Here is a 16197-nt window from a genome sequence, read left to right as displayed (position 1 = left end):
TCAACAAAAAATCCATGTTGTAGAAGGAGGTGTCCTTTCTTCTAAGGTCTATTTTTCACCTGTTTAGGTAGAGGGAAGCATTGTTCATATTATGAAGGCACTGGCTCAACATCCTGGAGCAACACAAAGCTTGGCTGAAGATGACTCATTGCAACTTTTGTTTCATGTGGTGGCAATGGGTTCTAGCAGTCATCATCTTGAGAAAGATCCTGCTAAACATACATTCTCCTTTGCTCAGCTCCATCGACAAGCATTGCAGGTAATTCTAGTGTTCAATGTGAATACCAATTTTTGAGTTTTCGGTTTTTGAGTTGTGTTAAGGATGAACCTTTCCAATTGTGTTTGTATGCAGATTCTAGGCCTCCTCTTGAATAATGATAATGGCGGCTCAGCCCAATATATCCATAAACATCAGCTGGTTGGTCTTTCATTATCTTGAAATGATGTCTTATTGTGCCATTATGGCATTGTGGTGCACACATAAAGATTTTTGGATGACATTCATGATAAAGGAACTGTTTGAGTACTTGAACTGGAACTGTTATAAGCAGCAGTAGTTTCCTATCCCGCATCAGATAACTTGGACTCTATGTGCAATGCTATTCCAGATTAAAGTTCTTCTCCAAGTTATCAGAGATTTTGACATCATGGTCAAAGATGCAGAGTATGCTGTGGGGATTGTAGACCTGCTGTTGGAATGTATTGAACTTTCATGCAGACCAGGTACATTTGATATTATCCTCTCTTGGATTCAGATTATGTTGTTGAAGATGAAAGTAGCACATGCCAACATTTGGTATTACCCTGTCTTTGATTCAGATTATGTTTTTATTCAAGCTAAAGTAATACATGCCATGGTTGGTTGATATCACAGAATCATCAGTGAGGCTGAGGGAGGATTTGCACAATGCTCATGGTTATCGTTTCCTTGTACAATTTGCTTTGAATATTGCGGATAGTTTTCCTGACAGTAAAACTCTGCAGCCCAGCAATGAGGCATTAGAAGGAAATACTTCGGACAACCCCACTAAAGAAAGTGGTTTACTAGCAACAAGTATACTGACAGATGAGACTGCAAACAGTTCAGAGGGAAGCTTCCCTCCTGTTCTTACACGCCTACTTGACATACTAGTAAATTTGGCTCAAGTTGGAGTAATTGGAGCCCAGGGAAAATTTGCAAGTATCAAGGGTGGAAAAAATGTTTCTACTAAGTCTGGTGGTGGTGGAAACCGTGCTTCTCTTGTCTCTGAGGTGTCAAGAACTGGTAACCAAGACGAAAGAAATATTGATGGGAAAGTGAGGGATATAAAGGCTGTGCAAGTGCTGCAGGATATTTTTTTGAAGGCTGAAAATCTTCGTCTACAACTTGAGATTTTGGATCGACTTTTACGAATATTTGCTAGTCATCAAGAAAATTATGTTATATGCCAGGAATTACGCACTTTTACACTTTTCATATTGAACATGCCAAGTTTCCCTGAGGTACTCCAAGAACGAATGCTAAAGATTCTAGAATATGCCATAACAGTGGTAAATTGTGTCCCAGAACAAGAACTTCTCTCCTTATGCTGCCTGTTGCAGCAACCCCTTTCTGATTTCATGCGTCGAAGTATTTTATCGTTCTTTGTCAAACTTCTCTCGTTTGATAAACAGTATAAGAAAGTTCTGAGAGAGGTTGGAGCGTTGGAGCTTCTTATTGACGATGTGAAAAAATTGGAGACGACCTTATCACCTGATTTTGACAGCCATCCAACAAGACATTTCAGAGAAAAGGGTCTAAAAGCAAGAAGCCTTTCATTTTCTCTGTCTACTAAAAGCCAGTTATCAACAAAGTCTCAACTCTTTGAGAATGAAATCACTCTTAGTACTGCGTGGGATTGTTTGGTGACAATGCTAAAAGGTGCAGAAGGCAATCAGACTGCATTCCGCAAGGCAAATGGAGTTTCTGTTGTATTACCATTGCTAACCTCTTCATATCATCGGGGTGGGGTTCTACGATTGTTGAGTTGCCTTATTTGTGAAGATATCTACCAGGTAGGGCCTTGTTTGACTCAACTTTCTTGTTTTGTGTCAATGTTACCCCGTCTTCCAAGAAAAGCTGTACTAAATTTTCTGAGATAATGGATTTCAAGGTTTTGCCTCCCTGTGTTTTGTGGTTCATATAGTGAAGGTTTCACTTGTATTGGCTTAGGAAACCTGCTCTGTTTTCCATTTACCAGTTGTGTTTTTGCTGATAAGGTAGGTGTGAAAATTGTGAGGAACTTACAGTGTTGGTTCTGTTGGTTTTATAGACACATCCTGAAGAACTTGGTGCCCTTATTGAGGTAGCAAAAAGTGGAGTTGTAATGAATTCATCAGGTCAACAATTGAAGGTGGACTTTGGAACAAAACGTGATTTGTTATGGTCTATGTTTCGTATTCTTGGCTCAACAAGTGCCTGCAAAGATGTTTTTGGTTCAGTTAGTGGTTTTAGTCTACTTTTCACAGTATTGCATAGTTTTCAGACAGGGCAAGATAGTAAAGGTACACTGGCTGGTTCAAGCACAGGGAATATGGAAGACTCCATGCTGAAACTTTACATGGAAGTATTTGATGCACTTATAAATGTTGCAAAGGCAGCAGTGTTGGGTAATGCTGTCAACAGGGGAAGGCTGCATAAAATAATCTCGTCACAGACCTTCAAGGAGCTTCTATGTGATTCTGGTTTACTCTGTCCTAAGTATGAGGAGCTGGTTGCAGACTTGCTTTTAAGTCTTGCTTTAGAGAAGACGGGAGTGTCCGGGGAAACAGTTGTACTATCTAACATGAACCCTTTACCCTCTTCAAGTGGTTCTAGAGAGCCTGCAAATGCTTCAGAAGTATGCTCAGAAGTTGAGCAGTGCGGTGGTAATAATTCCGTTGAACTTGTCCTGAATGCTGGAGCTGTTGAAGTATTGATCAGCTGCTTGGATTCCTTCTCCTCCAAATTGCAGTTGATGGTGCTTGAAGTTGTTAAACGGCTTGGAAAAGCAGCGTCTTACAACCAAGACTGTCTTACTTCTGTCGGTGAGTTACAGTGTAGGCTAGTGACTCTGTAGTGTGTGTGACTTACCAATGTAGAGTGACACATAACAAATAGTTTAGGGAAGGGTGGTGGTAGGGTGACCTATGTCGGGCCTCTGAACTGGTTTAATCTTGTTTCAGGATGCATTAGCCTGCTGCTGGAGCTAGCAAACTCTAGTAGTGGAAACTCTTTGCTTCTGGAGCACATCCTAAAAATTGTGGAAATTCTTGGATCTTACAGGTATCCCAAAGAGGCCAATTTATTTCAGCTTTAACCAAGTAACCCTCATATTAGTAGGTCATGAAGCAATATCTTCTCTAAAAAGGTTCAAGCTTTTGCAGATTGTCTTCAATTGAATTACGAACACTCGCAAGGTGGGTATGGATGAGTAGAGAGTCATCTGTCAAAGAAACTGGTAAGAAGCTTCTTGAATCTATGAAAAGGTTGATCCAGATGGAGACATCAAGCTCTGAGAACAGCTATCCTGTACCTTTTGTTGAAATGAACATGGCTAAATCTGGTTATGCCTGCATTCGAGTGTCTCTTGGTGATCGGGCATGGCCACCGGCATCAGGATATTCTTTTGCCTGTTGGTTAAGGTACAAAAATCTTACCATTAGACAGGCTGGAGATGATGACACTCTTGTAGCCCCAAAAAGTGGCCAGCCAAAGTATCGAACAGGCATATCAGGAAAGGAACATGCCAAAATTCAAATATTTTCTGTAGGATCAGCTGAAGAGAAGTCCAGTTTGTATGCAGAGCTTTATATGGAAGATTCAGGAACATTGGCACTAGCAACAAGCAGTTCTGGTTCTCTCTCTTTTAAACATGTGCACCTTGAGGAGGGCGTATGGCATCACATTGTCATTGTGCACAACAAACCAAATGCTTTGACTGGTTTGTTTCAATCCAGCACTGCCTGTCTTTATCTAAATGGAAGGCTAAGGCAAACAGGCAAGCTGGGCTATTCAGCATCACCTGTTGGAAGAACTCTGCAGGCAACAATTGGTACGCCACCATCTTCATTTGAAGTTCTGCCATTGTGTTGGGATCTTGGTTCGTGCTATCTTTTTGAAGAAGTCCTCCCTGCACCAGCAGTCTTTTTGATGTATTCTTTGGGAAGGGGTTATCGTGGATTGTTTCAAGACACCGACTTATTACGGTTTATGCCATATGAGGCTTGTGGTGGAGGGAATCTGGCAACATTTGAGGCCCTGGAAGTTGAGTTAGCATTAGGTGCTAATAACCAGAAAGCTGAAATGAGCTCTAAAATGATCCAAAACAAGAGTGATGGCAGTGGTGTTGTGTGGGATCTAGAACGTCTAGCCCTGTTTGCAGTTCAACTTTCTATCAAGAAACTTATTTTTTGTTTCGATGGAACCTGTGCTGACACTAACATCACTGGAGCCCTCACTATGATCAATTTAGTTGATCCTTTATCTTCTGCAGCTTCACCCCTTGGAGGTGTGCATGAAACATTTCTCCTTCTAATGTGATGACTTAATTTTAAGATTATGGTGCCTACTGAAGGTAAATGTTAACTTGTTAACGTGACGTGATTCAGGAATACCTCGTGTTGCACGTTTATATGGAGATATCAGCATTTGCTGTCCATGTAGTCTTGGTGAGAATATGCGGAAAATTGGTGGGGTGGCAGTAGTGCTTGCATTAGTAGAGGCTGCTGAGAACAAGGAGATGCTGCATCTGGCCCTTTCTTTACTTGCATGTGTTCTCCGTTGGAATTCTCAAAACCTACGTGACATGTCTGCTAGCAGGGGTTATCACCTACTTGCTCTTTTTTTACGCCATCGGATGGCTCTTTTTGATGTGTTGGATCTTGAATTGCTGTTTCAAATAGCTGCATGTGAGGCCTCTTTGGTTAGGCCATCCAACATAGTGAACGTGGATTCTGCAAGCAGTGTTGTTCTCACTGCCTCCACATTTAGCACTAACAGTGTGGAGAATGTTCTGGTCACTAAGGTTAGTGGGGAGTTCTCCTCACCTTGTGGCTCACAGATAGACTCACTGGACTTCTTTCAGCAAGAGATTATGAGCCATGTTTCAGATGTTGAGCCAGTTGAATTGTCTTCAGAAAGCTCTAAGAGCCTTGTCCTTGCCAACCCAGAGATGATGGAATATGTTTTGTTGGACTGGACATTGTGGGTAGCTTCCCCAGTGTCAATTCAGCTTGCTTTGCTTGGATTTATTGAGCGGCTAGTATCCATGCATAGATACCGAAATCATAATCTGACAACACTACGGCGCATTAATATTGTGCAACATCTTTTGGTAACATTGCAACGGGGTGATGTGGAGATTCCTGTGCTAGAGAAGCTGGTGGTGCTTTTGGGAATACTACTGGAAGATGGATTTTTAACCTCAGAACTTAAATGCGTCGTGGACTTTGTAGTCATGACTTTTGAACCTCCAGAAGTACTGCAGAGGTCTGCCATACAGAGGGAGACGATGGGAGTACAGGTGATAGTTCGCAACATGTTGCTTGAGATGCTGATTGATCTTCAGGTAACCATTTCTTCAGAGGAAGTCTTGGAATCATGGCACAAAGTTGTTTCTTCAAAGCTGATTACATTTCTCCTAGATGAGGCTGTGCACCCTACAAGCATGCGCTGGGTTATGACCTTACTCGGGGTTTGCCTTTCATCTTCACCAACGTTTGGTGCCAAATTTCGTACAAGTGGTGGGTACCAAGGAATTGTTCAGGTTCTTCCTAGTTTTTTTGATTCTCCAGAGGTCTACTATATCCTATTCTGCCTCATGTTTGGAAAGTCGGTCTATCCCAGACAACCTGAGGTGCGGATGCTAGATTTTCATGCACTTATGCCTGATGATGGCGGATCTGGCGAGTTGATGTTCACAGATCTGCTAGAAGCTGTGATTGCTATGTCAAAAGCTTCTTTTGACAGATTAACTCTGCAGCTGCAACCAACAGAGCAGATGGGGGAACAGATGCAAACAAATATTACGCTTGCTGCAAATCTTAGGGGAGGTGTGGATTCAGCAGAGCAGCTACAAGGGGAGGCCTTAATGCACAAAACATATGCAGCACGATTGCTGGGTGGTGAAGCAGCAGCACCAGCAGTGGTGACATCTATCTTACGGTACATGGTAGATCTTGCAAAGATGTGCAAACCTTTTTCAACTGCCCTTCGACGGCAGGATCTCCTTGAAAGTTGTGTTGATCTTTACTTTTCATGTGTGAGGTGGGTTGTTATTTTCTCAATCATGGAGGCTGCTCATAACTGAGTCAATATTCATATATTTTGCTATAATAGTTTATTTTTTTTGTTTGCCTTGTGCAGTTAAGATTGTCTCTGTGCTGAATATAGAGGATAACAATCATGATCACTTGCCTGTACACTTTTTTCTCAGGTCTGCTTATGCTGCTGAACTTGCCCAAGATGGTTTGCCAGGAGATCCGCTTGGTTTAAATAATCATGCAGATGGAGAAGATGGAGCGAGCTCTCGAGTTACTTCTTCTGGCTCCTTGAGTGAGCAACAATCTACAAATCCAGGGTCGAAAGGACATGATCTTAGAAGCAGCTTGAACACTTCAGACACAGTTGTGAGCATTCCACGGTCAATTTCAGTTTCTAAAGAGATAAATCACATTCCTAGTGAGGAGAGTGTACCATCAGAAGATATTGTCTGTGACATAAATTTATTTCCTATGGATAGTCTTGATCACTTGGTTGCCCTGGCTGCTGTTTCCACACCAGTTGGTGATCCACGAAAAGAAGACAGCAGCGATACACACCATTCACCATCTCCGTCAAATGTTGAGACACAGTCTATTGGATCTCATTTTCCATTGGCTCCAGGTTCCCCGATTTCAGAAGCATCTGGCTTAGCAGCAAACACCCAGGTACCCTATTCAATGTCTATTACACCTGCTGCTCCCTCAGTGTCTTGGATGGGAAGCTCATCACACAGTGAGATAAACATGGGTGCTGCAGCATCATGGATGGGAAGCTCATCACGCAGTGAGACAAACATCGGTGCTTCAGCTACACCCTCTACTGTCACAAGTAGTGTAACTTCAGAGATATATTACAGATTAAGTGCACCTGGAGCATTTCCAGAGGGCACATTTATTGATATAACTGCAGAGCTGCTATTAAAAATTGATTCTGTGGGTTCAGGAGGGGGCTCTTGTTCTGCAGGAGCTGTAGGTGTACTAGACTTGATTGCTGAGGTTCTGGCAGATGCTTTGGCAGATCAAATCAAAGCTATTTCTCTTGTAGAAGCAGTGCTGGAAGCTGCACCCTTGTACGTTACTGCAGATACATCTCTTGTTTTTCAAGGGTTGTGCCTGGGTCGGCTCATGAATTTTTTTGAGCGTAGACTCCTGCGGGATGATGAGGAGAAAAGTAAACGTTTGGATAAGAGTAGATGGTCATCTAACCTTGATGCTTTCAGCTCCCTGCTTGTAGATCGTGTATACATGGGTGCTTTTATGGAATCAGGATTAGTGCTGAGGACTATGGAGTTTTTACTTTCAATGCTGCAACTTGCAAACAAAGACAGGCGGGTGGAGGAATCAACTATACCTGGCAAGGGCTTGCTATCACGTAATAGAGGAGGTGGCCGGCAGGTTGAATCTTATGTGCAAGGCTTGCTGAAAAATACAAATCGGATGATAATGTACTGCTTCACACCTGGTTTTCTCAGTGCAATAGGGGAAGATGATTTTATTTCTTCTAGTTGGCCCCAAATGGAAATGAAAAGGTCTGATGATACAGACGGAGGAGGCCCTCTATCAGCTGCTATTGATATCTGTTCAGTGCTTCAATTGGTGGTAGCAAACACACACTTAATACTCTGCCAGATAAATCTGGATACAGATTTGGTATGTTGCCTTTGCACCAACAGCATATCTATGTTGTGTGATTCAAGGCCAAGTGTCCGCAACCTTGCAGTTAAAATTTTGAAAGCTTTACTGACATTTAGGAGATCATCTTTGGAAGAGCTCCTGATTGTTAGGCCTAGCCAAGGGGAAGCTTTGGATGTTCTTAACAACGGGCTTGACAAACTCGAGTCAAATAACATGCATTTGTTTTATAAATGGTTCCGAAACTCGCAGGAGGTCCTCTCAAAGGTGTTGGAACAATGTGCTTCAATCATGTGGATGAAGTATGCTGCAAATGCAGCTAAATTTCCTGGTGTGCGGATGAAGCTGGTAGAGAGTCGGCGGAAGCGGGAAATGTCGAGGAGGATTCGTGATATTTCAAAGCTAGAGGAGCGTCATTGGGATCAAATGAATGAACGCCGCTATGCACTTGATGTAGTTAGAGATGCAATGGCAACGGAGTTGAGAGTCATGCGGCAAGACAAGTTTGGCTGGGTTCTGCATGCAGAAAGTGAATGGGAGGAATTGCTTCAGCATCTGATACACGAGCGTGGCATATTACCTATGCTGAAACCTGCTTTGAAGGAAAACCTTGAGTGGGAACTTTGTGCAACTGAAGGCCCCTACCGCATGCGCAAAAAACTTGTGCGCTGTAAAATAAAAATTGACATGGGTTTCAGTAAATACAAAGCCTCTGTTTATGGTGAAGGTGATAAGCTGGGAAATGTTAAAGATGGACTTGGACTGGATATCACAGATCCTGATTATGATTCATTTTTTCATTTGTTTTCAGTTGGTGGTGCAAGTCAGCATAGGCTTAGCTACAGTAGTAAGGATTTTCTGGAAGGTTTTGAGGATGAAGAAGATGATCTGAGAGGAAGAGAAGAGGATAGCAACTCATCCTCAGCCAAAGGTGGGTGGAATACTTCCTATCCTTCTCAAGGCCTCCATAGAAATAGTAGTGTTTTCTCTGCTCAAACTAGCACAGTTGTTGACTTTCCTCGATCTGGTCAAAGCTCTCCAAAACAAATGAGTGAAGACTTGAAATATGATGATGGAAGGGCAGACAAGGAGGTGCATGATGATGGTGAATATCTTATCAGGCCTTTCTTAGAACCTGGTGAGAAGATACGATACAGGTATAATTGTGAAAGGGTAGTTGGCCTGGAGAAGCAGGATGGAATATTTCTTATCGGGGAATTGTGTCTGTATGTAATAGAAAACTTTTATATAGATGACTCAGCTCGTATATGTGAGAAGTTTGGAGAAGATGACTTGTCTGTGATAGACCAAGCCCTTGGAGTGAGGTCAAGCAGCTCTGGTATTGCGGCTTTTCAAGAGACCAGGCAGAGTGGTTCTTGGCAAGAAACAGCAAGTGAATGGCTGGGGGGCCGAGCATGGGCATATAGCGGAGGTGCCTGGGGCAAGGAAAAGGTTCAAAGCATCAGTCATATGGTCCACCCTTGGCGCATGTGGAAGTTGGAGAGTGTGCATGAGATCTTGAAACGCCGATATCAACTCCGTCCTGTAGCTATTGAGCTTTTCAGCATGGATGGATGTAATGACCTGCTTGTGTTTCATAAAAATGAACGTGACGAAGTCTTCAAAAATCTTCTCGCCATGAATCTTCCTCGGAATAGCATGTATGTATTCTCCTAACTTTAGAACCCTTGATGCATCTTCTTGTTTCTCTAACATAACATGTGAGTTTAAAACTGTATACATGTTTTTGAATTGATTTATTCTCTTTTTTTTGTGTACATCAAGAGTGAAAAATTCTTGATGAAATTTAGGAACAATATGAATATTTCTCAGAACAAACATAATATATGGATGGCTCTAATTTAGTCTGATGTTTACAGCTGTTTGCTCTTGCCAGTCCTTTGGTGGTACTTATTTTCTCAGTGTCTACATGTTCTACATTGCTGGTTAGGTTGGATGCTACCATCTCAGGTGCCTCAAAACAAGAAAGTAATGAAGGGGGTCGGCTCTTCAAGATAATGGCCAAGTCGTTTAGCAAGCGCTGGCAGAATGGGGAAATTAGCAACTTTCAGTACTTGATGCATCTGAACACACTTGCAGGCCGAGGTTACAATGACCTCACTCAATACCCAGTTTTCCCTTGGGTTCTGGCTGATTATGAAAGTGAGAATTTGAATCTAGATGATCCCAAGTGCTTCCGTCAGCTAGACAAACCTATGGGTGCCTTAACTCCTGAAAGAGAAGAAGAGTTCAAAAGAAGGTACTGATTCAAACCACGTGCGCTTGTGGTAGTAGTTTTTCTACTGTGTAAATTGCTGACATGAAACTGTTTGCAGATATGATAGCTGGGATGATCCTGAGATCCCTAAATTTCATTATGGTTCACATTATTCAAGTGCTGGAACTGTACTATTTTACCTCATCCGATTGCCACCTTTCAGTGACGAGAACCAAAAGCTGCAGGGAGGTCAATTTGATCATGCTGACCGTCTATTCAATAGTGTGAGAGATACATGGTTCAGTGCCAGCCAGGGAAATACGGCAGATGTAAAGGAGCTTATTCCAGAGTTCTTTTATCTTTCAGAAATGTTTGAGAATCGATTCAATCTCGACTTTGGATTCAAGCAGTCAGGAGAGAAGGTGCAGTCCTTTCCCCCTTTTTTTAAATGGGAGAAGGTGCAGTTTTGCTACACCCCCCCACCCCCCACCCACACACACACGAAAAGAAAAAGGGAGAATGTGCAGTTTAGTTTTTATTTCCTTGAAAGCAAAGAGAAGCCTAATAGGAAGGATAGCATAATAGGATTAAAAGAACTGATTATATATTCGTTAATGACTGTGTGAATGCTTTTGTGCTTCTCTCTTTTTCGCATACCTTAGGGTCTGCATAACTGTGTTCATGGTGTATTTTGTTTTGCCCTTCACAAAACATCTCCCACTGCAGCCATTGCCAGGTTGCATTGTTGTGGCCAATTCTTAGAATTTGGGACTTTATAAAGATAGTGTATTTGGTTTTGCCCTTCACAAAACTTCTCCCACTGCAGACATTGCCAGGTTGCATTGTTGTGGCCAATTCTTAGAATTTGGGACTTTATAAAGATATCAAGTAAGATCTTGATGCCTTCTTTCCTATCCATGTTCCCTCTAATGCCATATTATTTCTCTGTGCTATAGAGTCTGAGTCCTTTGCATTTGTTGCCGTCTCTGAGGCTGACCTTAGTCAAGACCTCTGTCTCTGATCATAGATCCATATTGTGTAAGCTTCATGTGCACGTGTGCATTTTTCGTTTCGCCTGCTGCAGAATGAGGGGCTCTGTTTTGCTGAATCGAATCCTACCACATCTGGGCATCTTTCAAACTTTCACAAAATTTATTCTTCTGTTTCATGTTTTCTTGAGTATATAATTGCTAAAGGAAAAGCAATGAATCCTTTGGTTTCTGGAAGATTGAGTTTGACAGAACTTTTTTTTTGCAAAGGCTTCATATTCATAGACGTTGGGTGGCAGCTAATGTTCCATTATTTGGAGCTCAATTTTTAGATGCTTTTATGTTTCCAGTCTTTTGTGTCTAGGCTGCTTTTGTGTATGGAGCCACACCCACAAGCCATTTGCCAACCTGTAGTATCCTTCAAAAGCTTGCTTACTTTCTGAGCTCAACATAAGAAAGAAACCCTGTTGATACTGAAACTGGAAATGAGCAAATCTTGTGAGTTTTTATTCTTTCTATGTTAATGATCCTAGGGTAAGCAGGACATCAGTCAGGATTTCTGTTCTTGTGATTGCTGGTAGTGTGCAAAGATTTCACACGGGTAAGTTTGCATCCCAGGTGTTAGTAGGGACTGCCTCCTTGATGGGTCATTAGAGAAATTTCTTGTAGTTGGATTTCTTGTGCTTTCAATTTGTGAAATAAGAGCTTTTGGGTTGGATTTCTAGGAAGAATACTCTTGCTTAGAGACACTTTATTTCTCCACCTGAATATTGGGTTAATGGGGCACCAGGTTTAAGTGGTTTTGTTTGATGTGGAGAAAGGGATGAAGGCTGTTTTATTCAATGATAAATAAAAATTTAAACAGGTTGACAATGTTCTTCTCCCGCCGTGGGCAAAGGGTAGTGCCAGAGAGTTCATACGCAAGCATAGGGAGGCATTGGAATCACAGTATGTATCAGAGAATTTACACCATTGGATAGATCTAATTTTTGGCTATCGGCAGCAAGGCCAGGTACTACTTCCAAGCAAAGGTTGCTGTATTGTGTAGTATTATGGAGTTGCATCAGTTTTGTTCTAAGCTGTTTGCATGTGGTTTTTCATAGGCTGCTGTGGAGGCAACAAATGTCTTCTTCTATCTGACATATGAAGGAGCTGTTGACATAGACTCAGTTGAGGATCCAGCAATGAAAGCTTCAATTCTGGCACAAATTAATCATTTTGGACAGACTCCACGTCAGCTTTTTCTAAAACCTCATCCAAAGAGGAAGTTGCAGCACAAATTCCCTCCCATGCATATCCTGCGGCAACACAATCATTTGATTCCACAGGAGATAAAAACAGTTCCTTTTCCTATTTCCCAGGTTGCTGTTTTGCACGAAAAAGTTTTGGTTGCTGGTGCCAATCGGATTCTTAAACCTTGCTCCTACAGCAAATACATAGGTTGGGGTTTTCCTGACAGAAGCTTGCGCTTTTTCTCCTATGATCAAGACAAGCTTATCTCGACACATGAAGGTCTGCATGGTTGTGGACAAGTGCATTGTGCTGGTGTGAGTAAAGATGGGCGAATCCTTGCCACTGGTGGGGAAGATGGTGTGGTGGCAGTATGGCGACTTCGTAAACATGGTGTTAAAAAACAAAGGCGTCTGCACCTGCAGAAGGCACTGTGTGCCCACACACGCAAAGTTACATGTCTTGCACTATGCCAGGCTTACAGTCTCGTAGTCAGTGGCTCGGAGGATCACACAGTCATTCTTTGGGATCTGAGCAGCTTGAAATATGTAAGACAGCTGCCAGTACTGCCTGCAGCAGCATCTGCTGTACATGCAAATGATATGACTGGTGATATAGTCACTGCAGCTGGAACACAACTGTCTGTGTGGAGCATCAATGGTGATTGTCTGGCCACGATAAATACATCTCAGCTTCCTTCTGACACGATCGTTTCTGTCACAAGCTCCTGCTTTTCTGATTGGATGGAGACAAACTGGTTCATAACAGGCCATCAAAGTGGATCTGTGAAACTTTGGCATATGGATCACAGTTCAAATGGTGGGGTGTCTAATGTCCAGGTTCGTAGTCAGAGCATTCCTTCTGGCTGTGAGTTTGAGAACACAATGCCTCCATCCTCAAAACAAGAAGTGCAGAAAAGTGGTGTGTCAACACCAGAGTACCAGCTTAGCCTGTTTAAAGTGTTCAAGTGGCACAAACATGCTGTTACATGTGTCCATGTGACACCAGACTTGAAGCAGCTGTATAGTGCTGATTCTGGAGGACACCTGATTTCATGGACACTTCCGGATGAATTGAAGGGTTCTTCCTCTCAAGACCTTGATGAGCGTCCATGAGTTGTAAATGATTTTATCACATCAGTATCAATTCCATGCCTAGAGCCTCTCAATACAGCCACAGGGGACTCACTTTTCTGAACAATTTGCAGCTCATCTGATGCTCTCTCTGCTCTGATACTGCTCATATAGGAAAGCATCACTGAGTTTTTTCACGAAGCAACACATTTACGGAGTTCAGAAATCACAGATGACTTGCTGATTTTTAAGGCCAGCCATCGTCATTGTTACTGGAATAATGAAGGGAGAGCAAGGGCTTAAGTTGAGCAATGTACACAGGTTGCCAGCAGTCAATATGGCATGTGCAGTGAGCCCAAGGCTCAAGCAGATACAGCTGTCAATAATATTGTGATGTCAAAAGGGACAACTCCAATTTGCTACAGCAAGAAGACCTCAAGCTTGGGTTTGCAAGTAGCAGCTTGTGCTATCCCTTGTGCAAGAAAGTTGTAGGGAAGGAAGCTAATTCATTTCTGGATTATGCCTGTCGGTCAGATAACTTGAATCCAATTTTGTCACTTACGAGTTTATTGAACTAACCACACAAAAGAAGGCTTCCCTGATAGTGGGAACTGCTGGAGAATCACACCCTTTGTATAGTGAACTGTAACATATTACAGTGAAGCTAGTTATGATACACGAGCATTGAGTTTCTCAGGCTGCTCATGTTCATTTGTAGAAATTCTGTATGACACAAGTGAGAATTTTTGACCAACTGGTTCTTGTCCATATCGGCATCTAAAGAAAGATGTCATGATGATAGTTGTTTGCTATTGGCAACTTTTGATGGGTGAATCCCAATGCAACGTTCTTTCAATATTCACTTTGTTGGACACAGATTGTATCCTCTACTGTAAGTGTTACATATAAGTCACATAAAAAATCTACAATGGTGACCACTCACAACAGTACAAGAGTTCCTCTGTGAACTAATGAGACTCAAGGTTTTTCTGCCCAATTCTCGGCAATCTGGTTGAAGCATGAAGTCAACACAAACAAGCTAGTCACACCATTCTTGTACAATTGTCTATAAAGCATTGGTTAGGGTTGCTATTTGCGTTTCTTGGGATTCTCAAGTGGTAAAGCTAGGTCATGAGCAGCTTTCTGTATGATGAGTTCTTTCTGGAGTATGTTGCTTGCAGACCAGTTGACTGGGTGGCTCTTTTTCTGCAAGCTGTTTATCCCAGCATTCACTTGGCATTTTTTTGTTCCTTTGTCTTTGATCAAAGTATGGTTGACTGTAGATGTGATATTGGTGCAAGTCATGCCCCGAGTCTCCATTTAGTTAAGATTTTACATGGGTTAGATGCCACTTACAAGTTTTGAATCAGACATGTACTGTTTGTAATTACCAGCAGGTTTCACTGTGTCCTGTCTTGTTTGTAGAGGTCATTTGCTACTTTCAGGCTTCCTGCCTTGTACCTTTGACCATCTACCTCGTTTTCTTGGCTAATACTTGATTTAACTCGAACATAGAATCATTAAACCCAAGGTCTCATGTGGACACACCATCTATTAGAATTGATTACTAGGTCGATTTGGATTGTTGAGCCGAAAATTTGGAGCAGAATATCTTAATATGAAAGGGTATTAGAATCTATATTTGGGGACTTCCACAAGACTAATCATATGACTAGTGGGTTTGGTAAGGCTTTGCAATGCTACGTGCTACTTTCCAATTTGGATGTGGGTGCTCTTTGAGGGAGATGTTTTCATGTTGATGGGTTATGTGGTTGCTGGTTACAGCTTGGGCCCTCCTGCTTAGGGCCACCAACACATAGCGAGTGAGAGGAAGGCAGCAAGCTTTCTTTTAGCTGTCTGGCTGTGTTGCTATTTCAGTTCCCTGTGCCGCCTGGCTGTCTTGCTCCATGCTTGGCTGTGCTGCTGTTTGCCACGCTTCCACACCGCTTGGCTGGCAATCCATGCCTGCAGACACCCCACCGCCACAGCCTAGCTTGCCATTGCCCACCTGTGTAATCATTTCTGCCCCCTGTAGTCCGTGCTGTCAGCAGTCTGCTGCTTCCAGCCGCCACTGACAGCTGCTCCACTTACATCCCAACCCCTTCACGATGCCATGTTCAAAGCAAGCAGCGCCCCCCCCCCCGCGGTGTGATGCTGACTCCTGGTCCCACAGGTCCGTGCATGGAAACCCGCACAAGCAACATGGTTTGCAGGCACGTAATACCGTGTCGCGTCTTGAGTACGCAGCAGAAGCCAACTCGCAAAACATGCCAAGTTGACACATGTCGCGTCACAGCATGACCCTGTTGCGTTGTGTCACAAGCCGTTATGCCCTTGATATCCCTCTTACGTCGCGGCTTGCTCACAACATGCCCTTTTGTCTAACTCGCACAAAGGTAACATGGCACTTGGAGTTGTTGGATCGCGCCACAGAAGAGTTATGGGCTCACAAGGATCCACAATCAACCATCTTGGACCACGGCACCATAGGGGCGACATAGTTCATAACCCACCTGTCCTTAAAAGAAGTCACGGTGTCGTGAACTTGGAGCAGGGGGCCCGGTTGCCTCGCTCAAAATGAGAACCTTGCACACCAAGAGGCAAAAACGATGGTTGCTCCACGAGGCACGGCCTACATGGAGGGGGGGAGACATGGAGTTGCCCAAGCCTCACACTCCCTTTCCTAATACCCCCTGGTAAAGGCTTTGTAGGTATACATGATGCTGCCTATGAATGCACCATTTAGTAAGTAGTAGTGACTTTGAGCCTTGCTTGGTTTCCATTTTACGTGTGA

The 16197-nt window shown here is 42.9% G+C and overlaps 1 protein-coding gene across 2 annotated transcripts in view; it reads left to right on the top strand.

Moving 5' to 3' along the window:
- Positions 1-14452, top strand: part of SPI (BEACH-DOMAIN HOMOLOG A1) — a 70812-nt gene extending 56360 nt beyond the window's left edge. The window contains exons 8-20 of one of the 2 annotated variants that reach the window (XM_087685163.1): positions 68-259; positions 353-418; positions 609-723; positions 875-2034; positions 2292-3045; positions 3184-3283; positions 3385-4508; positions 4609-6265; positions 6435-9554; positions 9845-10153; positions 10230-10533; positions 11966-12112; positions 12204-14452. In XM_087685163.1, the coding sequence (XP_087541289.1) occupies positions 68-259; positions 353-418; positions 609-723; positions 875-2034; positions 2292-3045; positions 3184-3283; positions 3385-4508; positions 4609-6265; positions 6435-9554; positions 9845-10153; positions 10230-10533; positions 11966-12112; positions 12204-13445 (10290 nt within the window). In that variant the 3' untranslated portion in view covers positions 13446-14452. The remainder of the gene's footprint in view (positions 1-67; positions 260-352; positions 419-608; positions 724-874; positions 2035-2291; positions 3046-3183; positions 3284-3384; positions 4509-4608; positions 6266-6434; positions 9555-9844; positions 10154-10229; positions 10534-11965; positions 12113-12203) is intronic. The other variant, XM_087685164.1, reaches the window with a different exon arrangement.
- Positions 14453-16197: the final 1745 nt, after the last annotated feature.

Source organism: Lygodium microphyllum, chromosome 9, assembly GCF_053477565.2.
Source record: "Lygodium microphyllum isolate KBCC chromosome 9, Lygodium_microphyllum_v1.1.10, whole genome shotgun sequence".
Lineage (NCBI taxonomy): Eukaryota > Viridiplantae > Streptophyta > Polypodiopsida > Schizaeales > Lygodiaceae > Lygodium > Lygodium microphyllum.
This window is presented reverse-complemented; position numbering and strand designations above follow the sequence as displayed.